This window comes from Pipistrellus kuhlii, unplaced genomic scaffold (genome assembly GCF_014108245.1).
Source record: "Pipistrellus kuhlii isolate mPipKuh1 unplaced genomic scaffold, mPipKuh1.p scaffold_m20_p_23, whole genome shotgun sequence".
In the NCBI taxonomy this organism is placed as follows: domain Eukaryota; kingdom Metazoa; phylum Chordata; class Mammalia; order Chiroptera; family Vespertilionidae; genus Pipistrellus; species Pipistrellus kuhlii.
Genome location: NW_023425522.1, coordinates 12,000,905 through 12,025,023, shown reverse-complemented (window position 1 = coordinate 12,025,023; position 24,119 = coordinate 12,000,905). Strand labels below are relative to the sequence as shown.

The following is a 24,119-nucleotide window of genomic DNA, read 5'->3' as shown; positions in this document are numbered from 1 at the left end:
AATGAGCTCGGTCTGTATGGCAAGGACTGTGTTATAATGATCTCAGTGCTCCCAGTACCACACATGGAAAACAGTACCTTCTGAATGGTCAGCAAAGACAATTCAGCAAAATTCCCACAGAGCCAATCACTTCTGGAAAGAACTAATAATTTAATGCCTAGATATTCTCCTTATCATGCATTACAATTCTCATGATTATTAAACAGCAGCATTAAATTTAAAATTTGCTTTTTTAAAACAAAAGAGTACCATCTGAAAATGCATTTTGAAGCCAACTTTCAAAAATTATGTTTTTATGTCTACTTACCACCATATTTACCCATATTCTACACAACATAATGTGGCATAAAACAATTAAATAACTTTAAACAGCTCAGTGCACCTATTCAAATTCTAAAGAATGAAGCTCATTCCTTGATGTTTTAAAAATATGTTTTTATTGATATTAAAGAAAGAGAAAGGGAGCGGGAGGGAGGAGAGAGAGAGAGGAAATACCGATGTTAGAGAGAAACATCAATTGGTTGCCTTCCATACATACCCCAACAGGGAATTGAACCTGCAACCTGGGTATGTGCCCTGATTGGGAATTGAACCTTTTGGTGCATGAGACGACACTCAACCAACTGAGCCCCACTCATCCTTTGGTCTTAAATAAAAAATATTCTTTTCCTTGGAGTAACTGTTATTTCTGAATTCAGTTCTTACAGACCAGGGAAAGTACTTTGAAAGCTATGATTCAATTTTAGGCAACTGAACAGGAGGGCTTTTTCTTGGAATGAAAGAAAAATTGTTTTCTATACATGCTCCCATATTTATAGTATACTATTATATGAAAAGAGTTTCTGGACAGACATTTATGTTTTATAAATTATGAAAGTATTGTAGATACACAAATATTTACTATTTATTAGCCAGATAATAAACAAAGGTATTCACAAAATATAACCTACTGATTCACTAACTGTGTAAGTAGTTTGTGGTCACCACTGACCAATAAGAAAAGTATTCTACTTTCGTTAAACCACAAATATTTCAAAGCAACACACCTTAACCTTCTGCCAAGACTTCTTGTGCTGGCAGTTTTGAGTTCCCAACTGGTCAGAGGCTCACCTGACAGGTCCAGCTCCTTGGTGGAAGACAAATTGGCCAGACTCCAGCTGTCACTGCGGGCCGCCAGGACAAACTTGTGAGCATTGATGTGCTTTCCCCCAACCTTTATCTTTAGATCACTGATGAAGAAACACATCCACAAATACACAAAGAAAACTGTCATCATAACTAGGTATCGCTAGAATTCACAGATGGTAAATATACAAATATTCATCAACATACATGTGCATAAGAAAAAAATCACAGCAAATTTCTCTATGCAAGCACTTAATTCTGATGGGTGATGTTTCTAATATGTTGCTAGACATGTTTTCTATTTCTAACTTATAGCTTTAGTTCACACCCATGTTCTGCTTTCAAAGACACCTAATGAGATTCTGAGGGTGGTGAACCTACAAGTTAAATAGGATGATTAACGTTCATGTAAAAAGTAGAAAAGGTTTTATGAGCAATAAATCAAGATAACCATCAGGGGAGAACGACAGCAAGCCTAGAGATTGTGATGCCAGCCCTGAGACTACAGTGCTGCTATGCTCCATACCGCATTAATGCCCAAGCACAGTAAAAACAGAAAACGTATGGCCAAATTAGCTTTGATAAAACAGTCAAGTACGTGAGACCCAATATCTAGACTCCTGTTCTTATGAGAAACATTCAGACCTTTTATTGGCCATCTTTTACTCAACCATTTATAAAGAAAACAGTGAGAGAAATATTTTCTTTCAAACATGTTTTTATATTTATGACATACTATTATATGAAAAGAGCTTTTCAAATAGTTATTTATGTTTAACTCTGAAATGTCCAATAGTAAGGCAGGAAAGCATCTAGGAAGTTAACAAAACCTAAGAATGACCTACTGAGCTGACACAGTATGTGCCATATGGCTGTGTTGACAGCAATTCCAAGTCATTAATTATCATCACCCTGCTTGTATTGGTGTTTTTTAAATTTTCAAGTCCCTCTAAAATAATTGTTAGGTTGAAAAGCTTTTAGAAACTAAATACACAAAAACTATAACATGAATGAATACATAAAGCTATTACTTTACTTATCCACTTAAAAGGAAACCCAGCCGAAGCTGGTTTGGCTCAGTGGTAGAGCGTCAGTCTGTGGACTAAAAGGTCCCAGGTTCGATTCCGGTCAAGGGCATGTAACTTGGTTGCGGGCACATCTCTGGTAGGGGGTGTGCAAGAGGCAACTGGTCGATGTTTCTCTCTCATCGACGTTTCTAGCTCTCTATCTCTCTCCCATTCTCTCTGTTAAAAATCAATAAAATATATTTTTTTTTTAAAAAAAAGGGAGACCCAACCATTATATTGTATCTATAAAATGCTTCATGCAGACACATTTTTCCTCATAAAAGCACTATCTAGAACATACTTTGTAACTACGTAAGCATATCAACAACTCTAGTTCTATTAAAGAGAGAACTAGATGGAGAAACTGAAATTGGAAAATCAGTTTGGGAAGCAGGTGCTCTTTTACCAATAAACTTTCCCCCGTAAACATGCATGTTGTTGAAGAATTTAAATAGCTTTTTAAAAATATATATTTTTATTAATTTCAGAGAGGAAGAGAGAGAGATAGAAATACCAATCATGAGAGAGAATCACTGTTCCGCTACCTCCTGGGCATGTGCCCTGACCGGGAATCAAACCGTGATCTTCTGGTTCTATTATCTGTGCATAAGATAAGCAGGAAACAAACACAGACAAAATCTTGCCTTAAGAAACTTACATTCTAGAAACTAAAGGTCTGCCAAGATCCTCGATAGAAATAAACTTGGGAAGAACGTCAAAAAGAGATGAGAAGTTGAGCCCAACCGATGTGGTTCAGTGGTTGAATGTTGACCCATGAACCAGGAGGTCAGGGTTCGATTCCCAGTCACTGCATATGCCCGGGTTACAGCCTCCATCCCCAGTAGGGGATGTGCAAGAGGCAGCCGATCAATGATTTTCTCATCACTGATGTTTCTAACTCTCTCCCCCTCTCCCTTCCTCTCTCTGAAATCAACAAAAACATATTTTACACAAAAGAGGAAGAGAGGAAAAGTTGCAATGTGGCCTGGGAACAAAGCTAAAGGGCTGGCTTGTCCAAACTGGCCCTGTGTCCAAGGAGCCCACCTGTACTGCTCCTGCTCATAGAGGTCGGCCACAATCGTCAGCAGGCGGCTGATGAAGGACTCACTGCTGTTCTCCTTGTTTGCTTGCGCGGCCAAAAGACTGCATCTCTTCTCTGTCTCTGCCAGTTTCTTCTGCAGCTTGACATACTCTTGTCGGAGAAGCATCAAGTGCTTCTCCAACTTGGCCACCTCCTCTGCAAGGGAAATAAAGGATCAAGTTTACCACAGCGGTGTAAGGCAGACAGCATTCACTATCTCTCATTCCACAGATAGGATGGCTACCATTTTTAAAAAAATCTTCTTCTGAAGACATGCTTAGAGAGAGGGTGGAAGAGAGAGAAAAACATCGGTTGCCTTCCGTACATACTCCCACCATGGATGGAACCCACAATCTTTCAGTGCACAGGACAATGCTCAACCAACTGAGCCACTCTGGCTGAGCTCTACTACTCCTTTTTTAAATATATTTTTATTTATTCCAGAAAGTAAGGGAGAGGAAGAGATAGAAACATCAATGATGAACGAGAATCATTGGTCAGCTGCCTCCTGCACATCTCATACTGGGGATCGAGCCCACAACCTGGGCATATGCCCTGACGGGAAATGAACCGTGACCTCCTGGTTCATAAAGAATGATTTTCTTTCAGGGTGTCACTGGGTCACTGGGCCAAAAAGACCATCCTGGTCCAGAGTTTTCTCTCAGTTTCCCTTGAAGATCAATATTCAATATATGACAATGAACAAACACATACACAAGATGCTAACAGGTACCTGCCCTACAAATCCTTTACCATTAAGCCAGGCATCTCAAGGAAAGAAAATTATCTAAATCATCTAGAAGTCTTTTTCAAACCACCATCAACAGTAACTAACTTTCACATGTCACATGCTTCTCTAAAAGCTTTCTATGAATCCTCTCATGCAAACTCCATGACAACCCCAAGCAGGAGGTCCTACTAGTAACATAATTCACAGATGAAGACACTGCGGCATGCATAGAGAGATTAAGAATTTGCATAAGAACAGCATGGATAGACTGGAGAGCATTATAATAAGCGAAATAAGCCAGTGAGAGAAAGATAAATATCACAGGATCTCTCTCATTTGTTACATATAATCAACAACATAAACTAATGAACAAAAATAGATCCAGAGACAGAGGCATCGAACAGACCGTCAAACCTCAGAGGGAAGGCAGGGGAGAGTGTAGGGAGGTAAGAGATCAACTACAGGACTTGTATGCAAGTATATAAGCAGAACCAATGGACACGGACACTAGCGGGGTGAGGGCCTGTGCTGGGGGGTGGGCACGGGCGGGGAGAGGTCAATGGGGGGGAAAAGGAGACTTATGTAATACTTTCAACAATAAAGAATTAAAATTAAAAAAGAATTTGCTGGTGAGAGGTGGGCTGCAGAGGAGCCCAGGCATTCTCATTCCAGAATCTGTGATTTATTAGCCACTGCCCTAAACTATCTGACACCTGCCCTCCTCCAGGAGAGGATCAGGGCAGTCAATAGTGGTTCAGATGGAAGCAAGTCATATTCCACAGGTGTGCTGGGGTAGATTAAAAAGGTTGAGAACCACTATATTTGATTCATTAAATTCAACAAATATTTACCAAGTGTCTACTAGAGAGGTGCCAGACACCGCATAATGGCAAGCAAAATCAGACATATCTTTCCTAAAAGCTTTTAGTTACTGGGGAAAGTAAGCTTTTATATAATAACAATGGAAACAATCAAATGCAAAAGTCCAAAGATAACGAATACCAGAAGAACAAAAGTGTAAGAACCTATAATAAATTTAACTTAGGACATCAGGAAAGGCTCCTTAAGGAACAGTCAAGGAACTTCACCTGGGCTCTACAGTTTCGGTGGGAATCACACAACTATGCAAATCAGATCCCTCCATAAGCCAAGGTCTAACTACGGAACAACAGAGCGGCTATGGAACAACGGTGCGGCTACGGTCATTCTCTGGGCCTCAGTCCTTCACTTCACCCCTCTATTTTCCACCACAGACATTCCAAATCTTGACACCATCCTCAAGCCCATCTCTAACCCAATCTGCTTCATTCTGAGTCAATGCCATTTAGATAGAAGGCCAATTTAACTGCAATGTTTTTGTTCATTCATTGATTTGTTCAAAGATTTTCATCTCTCAAGATGACAACTGCATAACCTAATCATTCATTAAAAATTTACTAAGCATCTATGCAGTGCCAATGTCAACATAAAAAAAAATACACCCTGGAACATTTTTATTTTTTAAAGTTATAGGGTAACGAAGAAGAGCTGGTAAACAAAACAATTCAATAACAACTAGCAGCACTCTGACATGGAATACAGACAGAGCATGAAGCAAGACCACCTGTATTAAGCTAGTGCAAGGAAAGACATCCCAGAAAAATGGTGTTTTATTTCAAAAGACTTAAAACCAAAGGTGGGGAATCCTTTTTCTGCCAAGGGACATTTCAATATTTATAACATCATTCGAGGGCCATACAAAATTATCAACTTAAAAATTAGCCTGCTAGCCGAAACCACTTTGGCTCAGTGGATAGAGCGTCGGCCTGCAGACTGAAAGGTTCCAGGTTCAATTCCGGTCAAGGGCTTGTACCTTGGTTGCGGGCACATCCCCAGTAGGGGGTGTGCAAGAGGCAGTTGATCGATGATTCTCTCTCATTAATGTTTCTAACTCTCTATCCCTCTCTCTTCCTCTCTGAAAAATCAATAAAATATATTTTAAAAAAGAAAGAAAGAAAACACTACCTGAATCTAGCTACAGAATATGGTTAATTTAAAAAAAAAAAATTAGCCTGCTATGTTTGGTCAGGCATTAAATTAACTCACCCCTAGTGCCTTGGCAGGGCCGGACCAAATGATTTTGAGGGTCTTATACAGCCCGTGGCCACTTGTTCCCCACCCGATTTAAATGAAGCCTGTAAGGTTTGTAGCATTCTGAGCCCAGAAAATGCAAAGAAAAGGCTTGAATCTTTTATTGTTGGTTAGATTCTCCTTTTATTTTTTATTTATTTATTTTAAAATATATATATATATTTTTTTTTACAGAGAGGAAGAGAGAGGGGATGTCTCATTTTTCCATGCACTAGGTCTTAGATAAAGCAACTACCGTGTTTCCCCAAAAATAAGACTGATGAGAGAAAATCATTGATCAGCTGCCTCCTGCACACCCCCTACAGGGGATGTGCCTGCAACCAAGATACATACCCTTGACCGGAATCGAACCTGGGACCCTTCGGTCCACAGGCCTACGCTCTACCACTGAGCCAAACCAGTTTTGGCCAGATTCTCCTTTTAAACCATTATCAGTCCGCAGGTTTGTGGAACAGGCATAGTACTTGGCTCTGTGACGAATAAAAATAATTAGAGGGCAAGACCTAGCCTAGTCCTCCAAGAGCTCACTGGCAAAAACATCTGAACTCACCTGCCTCTGCTTACGTCAACTGAACAGGGTGGCAGAGGCGAAGTCATCTTGCTAGTTCAACCTAGGGTTAAAGTTATGGCCCCCTCCCTGGAGAGAGCTTCCATGTTTTCACAGGGGCAGCCTGTGGCTATGACTAGAGATTTCTCTTCTTCCATGAACCAAACTGAATCCGTTAACCTTCGTTTCAATCACACAATAGTCTAGGCAACCTAAATATTTTGCTCCAAAGCTCCAACCCATCAGGACTATAGCACGAGTAATTCACTCTGCACTTCCATGGCACTTACATCACTTAAGCAAGTCATCAATCTACATGTATTTATGACACATCTGTGCACTAGCATTATGGTGGATTAGGAGTTGCCTCCTTGAGAGTTTTGAAAAAGCAGTGTAATTTGCAGCTCTTGCAAACAAATAATGTAACACCTACTTTGTATCAAATGTAAACTCAAGGGGTGGGGGCAGGCTGGTGGGGGCCAAAGGGAAAAATATGTAATATTTTCAACAATAAAGATTTACAAATAAATAAACAACAAAAATATGTAAACTCAAAATAGTATCTATAAGGAACTCACAAATAGGAGGGTCAAAAACAAAATTAATAGTCACAAAGAATCTGGGAATTATTACGGAGAACTATGAGGCTATTTGCCTTCAAGAGTAGAAAGTTGCTATCTTTTCCCCCCAAAAATAAGACAGTGTCTTATATTAATTTTTTCTCCCAAAGTTACGCTAGGTCTTATTTTCGGGGAAATACGGTAGTTGCTTTATCTAATCCTTAAAATGGGATAGTAAAAGCTATTTTGACCACCTTCTCAAACAGTCCCTGGAAATTTCTTTGGAAACTGATTATACACATATAATTCCAAAATCTATAGCAATACCCTAGGTCTCACTCCAGAATTTCTGACACAAATTTCCAGCTGCAGCCTGGACAATGACGAAAGACCTAAACTACAAAGGTTATAATCAGAGATGAGGCAAGAAAAAAGAAGGGCCTTAGGATGACTTCGGCCTCTTATTCATGAAATCAGAGGCCTTCTGCCCAGCATCTTTTGTAGGGGAAACACAGATCACAAGTGCACTTATCAATTACCATTTCAGAATATAATGGAAAATAGTGCCCATGGCTGAGACGTTATCCTGTGGGGGAAAATGTCTCCTTGCAAACAGCAATGCAATGTGTCCTTGAAGTGTCACCAAGCTGTAGAGTTCTTACAGGAAAAAGAATAAAATCACCATTCTGAGCAATAATGAAGGGAAAGCTAGTGCAGTGGTGAAGGGTACAGGCAGGGGAGCTCGGCTGACTAGGACAGTGGCCCCTCCACTTTGTAGTTGTAACACCTTAGGCAAATGCGCTGTAAACATTAAATGTGCTGATACATGTAATGGCCTTAGGAGAGTATCTGCCCCCAGTTAAGTGGTCAATCAATGTTCGTGGTTATCATTCCGAGAAAGGCAACACAACAGTCTTAGGAGCTTGTACTCTGGAGGCTCACTTGACTGGTTTGTAACCCCAACTTGCCCGTTTACTAGCTGTGTGACCTTGGGCAAGTTACCTACTCCTCTCTGGACTGTTTTCTCCCGTGGAAAATGGGAACAGTAGTATTTCAGAGTGGTTGTCGAGGAGTAATTGAGTTAAGGTAGGCTATGCGGGGGGGAGTGTTTCTCTCTTTTCCGCGTCCATCTTCATCACAGAAAAGGAAACAGTCAAGTTCCTGAGTGGAGGAGCTGGGGATTAAGAAATTAAAGAAAGAAAAGACCAAGAGGCAGAAATAGATTCATCAAGCTGGGAGCCAGGTGAGCGCCATTCTCTGATGGAGAGGCAGCAAGCACCTGAGCCACGCAGCAGGTTTATTTATAGGGTCAAAGAAGCTTATTTGCATTCTTAACTAGGCCCTAGCATTACTGGATTTACATATCTAGACCCGCCCCTGCTGATACCTGGACAAAGGTAAGTCAGACCCTGAATAACCCCCCCTTCTCCCCCCCCCCCCCCGCCCTCTTGGGGGGGTGGAGCCGCGACAGGGACTCTGCCAGTACCTCGGGCTCAGCTGACAATTTAAAGGATGTCCATGTGCCTTCTCAGGTGGCCCTCTACAGGCTAAATCATTTAGAACAGTGTCTGGTTTAAAGATTTACTACCACTACATCTTTACAGTATGGTTAGTTTTTAGCTGTGGTTTCTTCTTTCTCTACTTCCAACTTTGCTTTTGAAAAATAAGCCTAGAAATTTAAATAATGGATAAAACCTCTGATTTTACCAAAAGAGCTATGCTAAATATCAATGAAGAAGGTCAACAGCTTGCATTATAATTTTGTCATGTTTCTTTACAAATACCCAATATCAATGAGGTCAGATACCTTGATGAGCTTTCTGATAGTTCTTCAGTCTTGACAGAAACAAATATGCTTGAGATAATAAAATTAAAATAAAATCTGCATTTGCTATGAAAGGCCCTAAAACAGAGACCAATATTGACTGCAAATAATAATAATAATAATAATCAGCAGCAGCAGCAGCAAGTCATGGGACAGTCAGAAAAGGAACCCACAATGGTCCTTCCAGATCAGGAGTTGGCAAATATTTTCTGTGAAGGGCCAGATAGTAAATATTTTAGGCTTTTTGTGCCTCAGTCTCTGTAGCAACTACTCAACCCTGCAAAAGTATAAATGAATGAGCATATGGCTGCCCCAAAAAAACTTTACCTATGGACACTGAAAGTTGAATTTCATACAATGTTCACATGCCATGATATAGTCTTCCTTTGGTTTTTCATTAGCTATTCGAATACATACACACACCTACATATACACACATACACACATACACAAACATACCCACATATATAATTCTTAGTACAAAAATAAGTCTCAGGTCAGATTTGGCCAACAAGTGATATTTTACCAAATGCTATTCTAGGGAATTTTTTTTAATGTTTTCATTGATTTTTAGAGAAAAAGGAAGGGAGAGGGATAGAGAGATAGAAATATTGTTGAGACAGAAACATCGATCGGCTGCCTCCAGCACGCCCCCTACTGGGGATCAAGTCTACAACCCAGGCAAGTACCCTGACCAGGAATCAAACCAGTGACCGCTTGGTTCATGCGTCAATGCTCAAACACTAAGCCACACTGTTCTAGGGAATTTTAAAAAAAATTAGTACATGCCCTGACTGGTTTGGCTCAGTGGATAGAGCATCGACCTGCGGACTGAAGGGTCCCGGTTTGATTCCAGTCAGAGGCATGTACCTCGGTTGCAGGCACATCTCTGGTGGGAGATGTGCAGGAGGCAGCTGATCAATGTTTCTCTCGTTGATGTTTCTAATATATATATTTTTATTGATTTTTTACAGAGAGGAAAGGAGAGAGAGAGAGAGCTAGAAACGTCGATGAGAGAGAAACATCGACCAGCTGCCTCTTGCACACCCCCTACCGGGGATGTGCCCACAACCAAGGTACATGCCCCTGACTGGAATCAAACTCGGGACCTTTCAGTCCGCAGACTGACGCTCTACCACTGAGCCAAACCAGTTTGTGGCTCTCATTGATGTTTCTAACTCTTTCCTTCTCCCTTCCTCTCTGTGGAAAAAAAAAATTTTTTTTTTAAATTAGTATATCCTTTGAAATATTATTTTTATTGCATGTAATATTACATTTAAAATCATTTTTTCCTGAAATATTAATGTTTATTGCATGTAGCATATTTAAAATCATTTTTCTTGAAATATTAAAAAAATTAATTAGTATATCAAAATGATGATCACAGTTAAATGAAAAGAGAAGTAGTTAATCTGTCTCAAACGCCTATAATTCTATTGATATATCTTCTTATTTTCCTTTACCAAAGCCTATGCCACTAAGAGGGGCCTCGCATCTTCAAGACCTCTGAAAGGAGGTGAGCCTGGTACATGCTCACAGTAACCTATTGCAAATAAACTTCTACACATGTTAACACTCCAGAGTGGCTTGTCTATCATGCTCTTTTCCTTCTCCACTAATTTCTGAAGCCAGTCCTCTTTTCTCACTGTTTCCTTCCTTACCGCCCTAATCTTCTGAAACCTGGCTTCTATCCCTACCACTCTACTCAAAGGATCTCCATCACACTGATAAAACCACCACTGCAATTACCCTTCCTTATCCTTCAAGGTCCTCAGCCTCTCTGCAGCGTCCAGCTCTTAATGAGTCTTGAAATTCTTTTGATTTTCTTGAAATTCTTTCCCCTCTGAACTCCAGGTGTTTTTCCTACCTTTCTACAGCTAACTTTCTTACGGCCTACGCTGACTACTCATTCTCTTAAAGAAGTTCGCAAGGTTCAGACCTCGAACTGAACTTTTTCTAAACTTCCTCTCTTGGAGGTCTCCAGCATACCCACCCATACTTTACTGTCACCCCTATGTAGATTGGCTCCAAGTCTCTCTCAATAGCTCCTGCTGGAAGGATAACCTACTGGTACTACAAATTCAACAACGCCAAAATTAAACTGAACATCTTCCTTAAATCAAACTCCTCGTCCAGCTTCCATTTTAATTGTTATCTGATTTTGAAAGCTCTGGGTTATCATGCATTGGCTATGATAATCCACTTACAATAGTATGGCAAATGGATAAAACACTTAGAAATAAACTGAACAAAAATATGCAAGACCTGCACATTGGAACTATAAACATTGCTGACAAAATAAAGACAACCTAAATATAGTCAGCCCTCTTTATCCTTTGGTTTTGTATCCATGGATTCAACCAACCATGGATCAAAAAATATTCAAGGGGAAAAAAAAGTCCCCTTTATTTCTCTCTCATCTAAAGCTTTATCTCTATGGGTGAGTTTTGATCTCTGATCTTCCTTTCTCTCCCCTTCTCTTCCTTTCTTCTCTCTAATCTTCCATCCCTCCTCCTAACATCTACTCTTCCTTCAATGGCACCTCCTCCTCCATCCTCCCCTCCCCTAACACTTTGCTTGAACACTTTATCTTTTATACTGTATTTTTACTGTACCTTTTCTATATTTAGATATGATTAAATACACAAATACTTATTTGTGTTACAATTACCTATGATATTCAGTACAGTAATATGCTATACAGGTTTGTAGCCTAGGAGCAATAGGCTAAACCTGTGGTCAGCAAACTGCGGCTGGAGAGCCACATGCGGCTCTTTGACCCCCTGAGTGTGGCTCTTCCACAAAATACCACAGCCTGGGCAAGTCTGTTTTGAAGAAGTGGCATTAGAAGAAGTTTAAAAAATTTGGCTCTCAAAAGAAATTTAAATCGTTGTACTGTTGATATTTGGTTCTGTTGACTAATGAGTTTGCCGACCACTAGACTATAGCATCTAGGTTTGTGTAAATGCATCTAGGTTTGTGTAAGTTCACACAATGACGAACTCACCTAACAATGCATTTCTCAGAACACATCCTCAATAGGCAGCATATGACTGTAATGAAATACTTATCAGCCATAAAACATACTACATCAAAATCAATATGCTAAGTGAAAGAAGCCAGACACAGAAGACTACATACTGTATAATCCACATGAAACTAGAAAAGGTAAACTATGATGATAGAACGCAAATCACTGGTTGCCAGAGGCCAGGGGAATGGGACAGACTGTGAAGAAGTTCAAGGAAAATTTTTTAAGATTATAGAAATGTTCCATATGACGACTGTGGTTGTGGTTACACTACTAAATTTTCTTCAACTGTCAAGTTAAAACAGGAGAATTTTGTTACTTTTCAGTTATGCCTCAATAGCAAACAACATATTCCCTCTGGGATGCACCTTGACATCTTTCTCTTTCTGAACACCATCACACTAACATTTCCTTGAAGCCTTAGCATCATTCTACCCTCATGGGGTTTATATTCCAAAAAGGGAATTTCTTTTAAAAAATTAGGAAAGGTTTCTAAAGAGGTGAGAACTGAACAGACATCTGAATAAAAATCAGCTTATGCAGAGACGGAGAATGAAAATGAAAACTTTTAGGACAGACTTTAGCCAATTATACATGGTCAAATCAATGCCCATGGATGATGGAAGGAAAGAAAAGTGGTTTCCAAGCAAGTCACATTAAGAAGTTATTATTTGGGCCCTGGCTGGTTTGACTCAATGGATAAAGCGTCAGCCTGCAGAATGAAGGGTCCCAGTCAAGGGCACATGCCTGGCTCGATCCCCAGTAGGGGGCATGCAGGAGGCAGCTGATCAATAATTCTCTCTTATCATTGATGGTTCTATCTCTCTCTCCCCCCTCTCCTTTCCTCTCTGAAACCAATAAAAATATATTTCAAAAAAAGAAGTTATTGTTTGGGAATGCGGTTTGGGACGAGGATTAACCAAAGAATTTATATGCATATATGCATAACCCGTGGACACAGACAATAGTGCAATAGTCTATTTTTCTCCATTGATTTTTAGAGAGTGGTGAAGCCCTGGGGAGGCTTTGGGAGTGGGGAGCAGATCAATGGAGAGAAAATTGGGGATGGGGAGAGCAACACGGAGCATCTGTAAAGCTTTCAATAATAAAGATAGCCGAAACCGGTTTGGCTCAGTGGATAGAGCGTCGGCCTGAGGACTGAAAGGTCCCGGGTTCGATTCCGGTCAAGGGCATGTACCTTGGTTGCAGGCACAATCCCCGGTAGGGGTGTGCAAGAGGCGGCTGGTCAATGTTTCTCTCTCATCGACGTTTCTACCCTGTTTCCCCGAAAATAAGACAGTGTCTTATATTAATTTTTTCTCCCAAAGTTGCGCTAGGTCTTATTTTCAGGGGATGTCTTATCTTTCCATGCGCTAGGTCTTATTTTTGGAGGATGTCTTATTTTCGGGGAAACACGGTAGCTCTCTATCTCTCTCCCTTCCTCTCTGTAAAAAAAATCAATAAAATATATTTTTACAAAAAAAATAAAAGTAAAATAAAAAAATAATAAAGATAAACTAAAGAAAAAAAGAAGTTATTATATGTACACTCAGGCTCTCCAGCTTCTGCTTACTATTCCTAAGAACAATTTCCACATGCTCACGCTCTAACACCAACAAAAACCATTACCAGGATGGTCCCAGAGTGTGCTTGCAGATAATCCAATTATTATATGACACAGATTTTTGCTGGGTTTTTTTTTTTTAAATATTTAAATGACTATCTCAGAACAAGTGAAGCCCAACTGATAAATTTTTATTAAAGTACAGCAAGCAGCATTAAACAAGTGACGCCCCAGCAAAGCATTTTCTAGTGAATCTTGCCTTCCTCTGCATAAAAAGCACCGTCAGTTTAATGAGCTAACTGGACTAAAATGCCCGACTCAATTCTTCCTAGTCAACGTTTGCAACATGGTCTCCAAAGAGCGGAAATCAGAAGAGGCCAGGAAATTAGGACACAAAAATGGTAAAAGAAAACTGTGAAGCCAGAATCTCATGACTGTGCTTTCCTATCTATCCTCCCTTTTAAATTGAACCCTGAAAGGATGTTTTGTTTCAGATGCATACTCCACTGAGTAGATGTTACCCTAACTCTTACATGCATGTCAAGGCACTTGAAGGGTAACCATCGGCATACTTGCCCGGTATGAACGCCTCATGGCTGAACCTGACTTTGAAGCACACCATAAATGCTCAGTAAAACTGCTGAATGAAAAAACAGCTGCTCTCCACAATTTCAACCTTTATAATGTGTCTCCAAGACACTCACCGAACTTCTATTCTTGTCCTAGTATAAAAACACTGGACTACCTCACAAGGCCCTCCTCCTGAACCGTTCTACCCCACCTCACTGCTCTGAGCTACAAACCGCTGGCTGCTTAGGGTGTTAAACAATGTTACACAACACTCTGCGATTTACCCAAAAACTAGTTTCATGGAATGTAGCTTTCTTTCTGCTTTTATTCCTCCAATGCTTTCATACAATACTAGAGGCCCGGTGCACGAAATTCATGCATGGGGTGGTGGTGGGGAGGAAGTCCCCTCAGCCCAGCCTGCACCCTCTCCAATCCAGGACCCCTCTCACAATCCTGGACCACTGGCTCCTAATTGCTCACCTGCCTGCCTGGTCATCCCTAACCCCACCTCGTCGGTTTGATTGCCCCTAACTGCATCCTCCCCTGCCAGCCCGGTCACCCCAACTGCCCCTCACTGGCCTGGTCACCTCTTAGTGCCCCCCTTGCCAGTCTGGTGGCCCACAACTGGCCCCCTTGCTGGCCTGGTCACCCCCAACTATCCCCTCACCAGCCTAGTTGCCTGACATAGCCTGCTGTTCAATCATTTGGTCATCCCTCACTAACCCCCCCTGCCAGCCTGATCGTAGGCAGCCATCTTGTGAGGGTGTAAGGGTTAATTTGCATATTATCTCTTTATTATATAGGATGTATCTGATGATTTCCCCCCTCTGAGGAGATCTAACATACTAAAAAGGGCAAAGATAAAAACTGGGTGGAGGCTAGGGTTAGAGGGGGATAAGATGGGAGACATCTGTAATACTGTCAATAATAAAAAAATGCTATTTGGTTAATCCTAACCAAGTATATTTTTCCATTGATTTTTAGAGAGTGGAAGAGGAGAGACAGATACATCAATGTGAGAGACACATCAATTAGCTGCTTCCCCCACACACCCCAGCCAGGGTCTTGCATCAAGCCTGCAATTGAGTCACATGCCCTTGACTGGAATCAAACCCAGGACCCTTCAGTCTGCGGTTGACGTTCTATCTACTGAGCCAAACAGGCTAGGCTTAATTTTTTTAAAAATTGGGTGCCAGTCCCGGCTCTCTAGTCTAACTTTAAATTGCAGATAACACACATGCCAGGCCTCCTTCACCTTGTTCTGAAGTCTAATCCAAATGAGAAAAACCTGCAAACTGTCATGTGCCACCCAAAGGTAAGATGCGGTTAGACAGCCCTGGCCAGGCAGCTCAGTTGGTTGGAGCATCCTCAGTGCACCAGTGGGTTTCAGGTTCCATTCCCAGTCAGGGCACATACCCAGGCTGCTGGTCCCATCCCTGGTCAAGGTGCATGTGGGAAGCAACCAAGGAATGCCTCTCACATCAATGTTCCTATCTGTCTCCTCCACCCTACCCCCCTTCTCCCTCCCTCTCTACAGCCAACATAAGTATGTCCTCGGGTGAGGATTAAAAAAGAAAAAAAGATGCGTTCAGACAAAGCTTAACTCAAAACCAACTCGACAGGTCGTGACCAGCACCTTGCAATAAGTCAAATAAGGAGTATTTTCCTCCAATAATGGGATGGAACAGGAGAAGCACACTGGCCAGGTCGCAGCGTCCCTGGCAGGTAACTCACATCTGGGCCTTCCCCCTCATCCCCCTGCCCCCAGGTACAATAAGGCTGGGACAATGAAGGATTCTAATGTTGTTTCCTTAAGGGAAATAGACCTTAAGAGCCCAAATTGCCTTTACCTGCAGTGTCATAAAGACGGCACCAGACAGAGGCTCAGGACTAGACAGAGGAGCAAAGGAGCAGCATCCCCCTTTCCAGCAGCGTGACCAAGGCCAATCCCTCACCAGCAAAGCCCTCCTCCCGCCCAGCTGTGGAGCCGGAGGAAGGCTCAGCCGGCGCGGGTGCCGGGGCTGCAGGGGAGTCCGGAGACCGCAGCGCGTGCCCGCCGGCCAGTCACAGCCCCGGCTCTCCCCACGCCTCACCCCGCGAAGAGTCCCAGGCTCTTCCGCAGGCGAGGGATGCACCCCTTCCGGACGCAGGACATGCCAGGACAGCAGTTTCGATTTCCTAAGGAGAAGGGTTACTTCCCCCGCCGTCCCAGCACCGCGGGCAATCAAAGAAGCCTCCAGGCCGCCCTGGGGACCCCGCGGCTGCACTCGGTTCCGGCATGGGATCGCCCGACCCGGCTCCGCCGCCCGCCAGGGTCCGCTGGGCTCCCCCGGGGTCCCGTGGGGTCCCGGAGCGCCGGAGGGGCGTTGCCATAGGAATAGCGTTCCAGACCCCCGCCCCAGACGCCGGGGACAGCCTGAGGAGGAAGGCTTGCGACACGCGCCGAGCCCCGTGCGCCCACGTCCCGCCGTCCCCGCTCGGGGCTGCCGCGCGCCGCCCGCAGCGCCCCCGCTGCTCCCGCGCTGTCCCGCGCGGCTCCACAAAAACCCTACCTTCCGCCATGTCGGCCCGGCCCTGCCAGCAGCCTCGCGAGAAGTGCGCCGCTCAATCGGGGCGGTGCGTAACGGAGGCCGCAGGTCTCGCGAGAGTCATGGGAGTCCAGGCAGAGGGAGGAGCCTAGGCTGTGAAAAAACAGTGAATGAAAGTGGAGGGAGCAGCCGGACACCGGAAAATCCCAAAGCTCGTCTCTCCTCACTCCGTGCCTTCGAAGCCCGGGACTGATCAGGCACCGGCCTGGCTCTGTCATATTGCACTCCCCAGGGCGGGCACTTGGAAAGGATGGACAGCGTAGACTCCTCTTTGGGAACACTTGGCTGTGAGAAGGCGGGGTGTGTGTGTGTGTGTGTGTGTGTGTGTGTGTGTGTGTGTGTGTGCGTCTTTAGATCTTTTTTGTAGAGATATTAAAGGCTGAGGGAAAAGAGCCAAAGGAGAGGGACCAGGCTAAAAGACGGTTCTAGGTCCCTGGGGAGGAGGGATGCCCTGCAATCGAATGCAAAAGGAAGTCACTGCTATTCTACTAAAACAGGAGGACATAGATGGGAGTGGAGGGAGATCGGGGAGAAGGCTGGAGGACATCAATATTATGATTGAAGTTTGCAGGCAACAGTACCAACCAGAAGAGAATGAAGAAACGTTGGGAGAGAACATAGATTGGAAGTCCTGGTTTCAGTGTCTCCTATATGTACTTTTTTTTTTTTTAGACTACTTTTATTAAAGCTGTAAGGTTGGGTTGAAGGAAGGATTTGAGAACAAGATAAGGGTGTCAGAATAGAAAAGGGGGGAGGGCTTGAAGTTGGAGAATTTTAGGTACTACCCCAAGATTAAGCATTAGGGGGTAGTGAAGTGGAGCAGGAATCTGGAGTTCAGAACATGGGAAACAGAGTCATGGGTTAAAATTTGAGGAAGAGTACTTCTGGCTGAAGGACAGCTGGGAGATGGGAGGGAAGAGGGTATTGAAATATGTAAGAACGATAAGATGCCCAGGGAAATGATGGTCCACTTGTGGTGGGGAAACTAAAGATGTGGCGGTATGGGCAGGGAGGTGATTAGAAGAGCTGCATTGAGCAAGCAGCACTTAGACTAAGAAGGAGAGGGGAATACTATACTTGCCAGGTTCAGTGGAGGTGTCCTAGCGCAAAGATTCCCTGTCTAGAATGGGTTATAAATGTGCCAAATGATAAGCCCTTGGAGCCATCAGGGTGACCAAGCAAGCCAGCCATTCTTCTCTGGCCACAAGCACCTCATCTGTTTTAACAGTACCCTGTAAGTATTGTCTGAGTCTCAACATAAAAATGACTTAAAAGTGGTGACATGACTGATGGCTGGTCTGACAGCATACAACTTACCTTTGCCTCACCTACACCAGCCTAACTAGTGCCTGGCATAGGGCAGCTGTTCGGAATGTTCGATGAGTTGTAACCACTGTGACCTACACCAGGAGTCTGGAGAACTGGGTTCAAGTTTGGCTCTGCAACTGATTTCCTGGTTGGGCAAGTCCCTGCAAGCTTAACACTGCCATCTCAGATTCTCCATCTGCATCAAGAAGGAATTGGACTAGAATCCACAGTAATGATGTGAAGGGTCATGACTCTTAGAGAATTTGATGACAACCCTTTCCCAGGGGAACATGTGTTTCTTCCTAATTTACTTGGGACTGGATGTCCAAAGTCAAAAGAGAACTCACCTAATCAACTCAAGGGCTTAACTACCTCCTCATCAAAACCTACCTTCAAGAAGCCCTCTAGCCAAAACCGGTTTGGCTCAGTGGATAGAGTGTCGGACTGCGGACTGGAAGGTCCCAGGTTCGATTCCGGTCAAGGGCATGTACCTTGGTTGCGGGCACATCCCCAGTGGTGTGCAAGAGGCAGCTGGTTGATGTTTCTCTCTCATTGACATTTCTAACTCTATCCCTCTCAATTCTTCTTTGTGTAAAATCAAAAATATATCTTTTTTTTTTTTTTTTTTTTTTTTTTAAAGAGCCCTCTAACAGAGGTAAAAGCAGTCCTTTAAGAACACCTTTAATACAGTCCTGTCTCTGGGCCCTTGTCTGCTGAGTGGGCTCTGGATGAATCCTGAGCTCTAGAAGACTTCTTAACGCCTGTAAATGAAAACATCTGTAGTACTCAGCGACTACAACACCCAACAGGCGTGGATGGAGCTACAGTAGATCTGACCTGAAATATAGTCATCTTGAGTATGTTGAGCACTAGAAAAATCATTCATCTTAGACCTAATTCAGGTTTTTCTACCAGATTAATAGAAACTTTTCTTTTTTACAAACCTTTCTGTCGAGGGCTGACTTTGACGATTGCAGTGAGGGAGCTGCTCTGCTACGGACAAAACCCCGACCCAGAGGCTGGTCGTCTGTGAATGGTTTGGCACCAGGTTATTAGAAATTTAATGTGGAGTTGATTCGGGCAAGGAACATGAAATACAGAAGGGATGAATGCTGACTGCCTTCAGAGCACTTTCCGGGACGCAGTGCCATTACAAGGGCGTTGCTAGACCCAAAGTGGTGGTAGTCCAATGAATTGAGTTCAAGTACCAGCCTCAACACATCCACTCTCCATGTGACTTTGGAAATGGTATTCCTGACGTAAGAGATAATGGCACCCAGTACGTAAGGAAGGTTGTGGAACTGAAACCTGGCCGTGAAATTTGCTTGCTCTGCAATCTTGACAAATTTATCTGAACTTATTTTCATGTAAGAAACTATTACTTTGAAAGATCCGTGTAAGAATTTGGCTAGATCCTTTATGAAGCCTACCTAGCACAAGCCTGTCACAAAGTAGAACCTCAATAAATAAGAACTGGTGCTCTTTAGAAATAAATGAGATGTCACAAGTGTTACTTATTCCTAATAAATACTGCCGGCAGGAGAAAAAATCAAGTCTCTTTCCTGTGGTTTTCTGTGCAGATCCTATGTCTGAGATATGGCTGCCTTTTGTGAACTTCTTCCTTCTTCAATTCATCCCACATATGTGAATAGGATTCAAAACTCTTTAACCATTTCACTACAGCTTAATGTGATGAGCTGACTCAACAAGTCAAAAATGTGGAGTTGATTCGGGCAAGGAACATGAAATACAGAAGGGATAATGCAGATTATATCTGAAACTGAGTGACCAAAAATACTTTATCCTAGAAATAACTTGCTCTGCAGACTGAATCCTGTTGAGGTTTGTAATCCCCCAGAAAATAAAAAATAAAAAAACTTAATTTAATAACATGGTTACAATCCTCTGAGAGGTTGGGAGAAAATCAACTGACTTTTACTAAAAGCCCAGTTAGTGCCTGGCACACAGTAGGCACACCCAAAACCTCATTTGCATTGGAAGCAGCATGCTAATAAAAACATTTTTGCTATGAACCTTGAGTAGATGGTTATGCATAAAACTGATGTGTTCAGCAACATTATTCATACCCTCCTGTAATAATTTTATCTCAAATATATTTAACAGGGAAATTAAACTTGGAAAATGACTCCCAATCTTCCCCAACAGCTCTCAAGGATTTTCTTGTTTTGTAAGCAGCAAGCTCAGCTGTTTGTAAGGAAGAGCTCTTAATAGCCACTGGCAATTTGTATCAACAAACAAGCTTTCAACACCTAACACTGAACTGGACATAAAGATGTAGGGTAAGAAGCTGAATATTAATATCCTACTTAAACAAAACGAAACTATATTGCCTCTTTTGCCACTAACTTACAAAGTGATCCTGTGCAGAGATTTGGGCCAAGTGTGTCCTTCTGTTTAAAAGAGGGCAGAGGGTGATTGAAATGGTGCCTGTGGTATCTTCCAGTTCACATTTTGTGTCTGGGTCCTTCATCTTTTGCTTATCTTTATGGTAGAGCCAGTTTAGACCAAAGACAAAATCTCCAATAATGCTCTAACATGTACTCATTTTATTTAGATTCTAAATTAGCATCACAGAAAACTCTGATTAAAGAAGGGTGGTTGGTCCTTTACTAGAAAATTTAAGACCATTATATCAGGTTGGAAGTTAACTTCCCACCCTCTGGTTCCTTCTTTACATGAAGTTTTAAAAATTCTTTATCAAGGCTCCCCTTGTGGATCTTTTGGTATCATGGGCTGTTTATATAAAAAGAATCCCACACTTGCTTTTGAGACCTGCATCCTAAAACCAAAATAGCTCATGATACAGCCTCTAAGTCATCATTTATTGATTTATAGAGCCCCCATCACATGATTGAGGTGCTTTACAATACAGTAAACATCACAACAGAACTCACATAGTTAAATACAATCAACAAGTTACAGAACTAAAACTGGAATGAAGCAACATTATGTCAAATTTCAAAGATGCTGAAAAGTGGCAGTACAAAAGGAAATTCCACCAACTGGAGACCAGACGGGCAGATACACAGGCACCACAACCCCCAAATAGGCAGATTTGTAAAGGGTGAGCATAAGATAAAATTTCACAACTAAGAATGAAGGCCATTAAAAAATACTATGACACCCAAGTGATCACACAACCAGTGGAATAACCTCACAAAGATATTACCTTATAAATAACAAGGTAAAACCAACCTCATATGGATTTTAAACTTTACAAAGAGGCCAAAAAGCCACTGACATAATCTATGCCGTTATGAACAGACTGAAATCTATATGCCTTTATAAGAACTTAGAATAAATTTAGGAAGCAGCCAACAGTTCTGCAATCCATGACTATGGAGATGTCAATAGTTGGCACAAGGTTAGGGAGAAAAATCCTTTTCCTAAAGCAGAGAGGACTCACCTCACACTAACGGAAAGGCACTGGTGGGACAACAGCCACCTGGATCAGCGTCATCCAAGGGTGATTTAACAAATATGGAGGCATTTAAATTCACACTGTCAGATGAACTCTTGGAAAGGCACAGATGACACCTCTGACAGAGGAAAAGTCAAAGCATCTATGTAAGCCTGTGTATCCATGTATAGCATGGCCAGGGCACCAGGTGGAAAGGAGTGTGGAAAGGTGCACTCATTTCTGGCTCTCCCTTCTAGATTTAAACTAAACACATATGATTATACCAAAGTAACTGAATTAAAGTGGCACTTAAAAAGTTCAAGAATAGTTGTCCCTGAGTTACTAGGTCATTTGCCACTCCCAAATCACTAGGTTTTAAACTCAACAGATTGCTAGGAAGAATTTTAGCAACAGGATAGCAAGATTCAGACTTCATTTTGTCACAACCACCACCATGTGAACAATTTCTGAAGAATAAAGGGATTGTGTTCAAAGTCCCAGGTGGGCGTGCAATACTGGCACTTTGGGGCAACAATTCTTAAGAGTCTTAAAAAAAAAAAAAAAAAAAAAAAAAAAAGGTCAGAAAGTTCTTAAAGAAATTTGGGCCACAATGAATAAAATAAAAAAAATTTCACATTCAGTCATTACACATTTATGGGTTTTTATAATGCTTCAGAGTAGAAAACAGCCTGGGATTTAGAAAATTCACTCTCTATGGTGACTACATCCTTAACCATTTTACTTCTGCTTTAAAAAGGACATGCGAAGTTCGTAAAGGACTAGGCTACTTGCAGGAATCCTTTCATTTTTCTGCCAAAATAGTTCTCCAAACTCCACAGAGCAGAGATACACCAATTCTCACAAGCACCATGTCCCATCTGGTACTACCTCAAGTTCTATCCCTTATCTGCCAAAAACTACTTCCCAATCCCAACCTCACACCAAACAGAGAGGAATCTGGACCTCCCTTTAACACTGTACATGCTCATTTTACCATTTCCTGAAATTGTTTTTAGAAATCTCACGAAATATATTTATATTCAAACAATAAAATCCAAGTGCACTATGTCAGAGACAGAATCTGTATGTCAAAGCAGAAAGCATTTACCCCTCCGTAATGCTCTGAGATTCACATAAGAATCTGGATAGAGACAAATAAATATACTGTCATGGTCTGTGATTTTCAAGTATTAAAAGTTTGTTTGCATAAAGAATCAACCTGAGATTTTTCTAAACTGCACTTCTCTGGCATTCAGTATTATAACCTTCATTCAATACAATAAAAGCCAACGACTTGACAATTATTGGAAAAAAATTATATTTTGGAAGAACTCACTACATAAGGTGACAGAATTCCAAAATCAAATTACATGAAAATATACATCGCAATTTCTTTGTACAATAAGTGAGAAAAATCTGAGTATAGAAGAATAGAGGTAAAGAAATATGAAGGGCTAGGGTTATGAGGGTAAATAGCATTTTTAATAGCAAACCCAGAAGTTAAGTAGAAAGCCTGTAGCTGTGCATGCTTGACTCATCCAACCTTAACAATAGGTAATTGCAGGGCAAAAGTAAAACCAAATCAGAATTTTGTATAATTGGGGTAAATTTCACTAAATTAAATTCAGAACCAACTCTTTTTAGTTCTTAGGAATAATGACAGTTCAAGAGCTCTCAACAGCCAAAAAATGTTATTGCTACATCCAATCCAAGTGACGGGTACAACTAGAATACAAAAAAGACAAAGCACCTAGTGATGACCACTCCTCCGAAGTCATCATTAAAATCAAGTAACTGCTTATTTCGTATTTCAGTATTGGAACTAAATGATTTGAAACCTTCTGACGGATAAACACAAAGGGGAGTGTGTCAAAACAAAGAAGATACAAACTTTAGTAAATGGAAAGAGTTTAATGAAGCCTCAATGGTTTAAAGGAAATTAAATGGAAACTTTTAATCCTAATTGCTTTTCATCTGACATGCTTTAAAGAGTCTTTTAAAATATAAGAAACAATGAGTAGGGGAAGAAAACCTGCTAAAATCTTTTAGAATTTACACGATTCTTATTCTACTACACAAAAGCATTATTTGGTACAAGGTGTAATTGTGGATGTACATGAACAGTATATATATTATCCGGATCATGTTGTGCTATGTACAGGTCTTTACAATTCTTCCTGAAGGTTAAAACAGTTCATTAGAATTCAAAATACGTAATCATCTGTAAGTTGGCACTTGTTAGGCTCTTGTCAGCATTGATACTGGCATGTTTTATTGCAGCCCAGTTCCAGCCAGTGTTTGCCAACTTGTTACAAGAGAAGTCCAGCAATAGGTGGGTAGAGTGCAGGAAAAACAGTGCCATGTTTCTCGATTGGAGACCTACAACAAAACAAACAGCATTATAAAATAAATTTATAAATTATAAAAGAATCTATTATAAATTTTTACTCATATGCTATTTCTTTAAAAACAAATTAATTTCATTTTAAGGTTACCTTTGTGCTTGTCCAATATGGGAGTCACTTCACTTTAAATTTAAATAATAGTAAATAAAATTTTAAATGAAGTTCCG

The 24,119-nt window shown here is 41.6% G+C and overlaps 2 protein-coding genes across 8 annotated transcripts in view; both read right to left on the bottom strand.

The window, feature by feature from the left end:
• Positions 1 to 16,876, bottom strand: part of ANKFY1 (ankyrin repeat and FYVE domain containing 1) — a 63,156-nt gene extending 46,280 nt beyond the window's left edge. For 3 of the 7 annotated variants that reach the window (XR_004990447.2, XM_036452325.2, XM_036452328.2), the window contains exons 1-3: positions 16,783 to 16,876; positions 3,237 to 3,429; positions 1,111 to 1,229 (exon numbers count right to left, since the gene is read on the bottom strand). Coding sequence is in view for 4 of the 7 variants with exons in the window: in XM_036452325.2 (XP_036308218.1) it covers positions 1,111 to 1,229; positions 3,237 to 3,429; positions 16,783 to 16,792 (322 nt within the window). In the remaining 3 variants the exon portion in view is untranslated. Of the gene's footprint in view, positions 1 to 1,046; positions 1,230 to 3,236; positions 3,430 to 7,779; positions 7,898 to 16,782 lie in introns of those variants that run through there. The other 4 variants (XM_036452326.2, XM_036452330.2, XM_045586667.1 and 1 more) reach the window with 4 other exon arrangements.
• A 4,074-nt stretch (positions 16,877 to 20,950) lies between these two features.
• UBE2G1 (ubiquitin conjugating enzyme E2 G1) overlaps positions 20,951 to 24,119 on the bottom strand; it is an 89,039-nt gene continuing 85,870 nt past the window's right edge. The window contains 1 exon segment of the mRNA XM_036452373.2: positions 20,951 to 23,926. The gene's annotated coding sequence lies outside the window, so the exon portion shown is untranslated.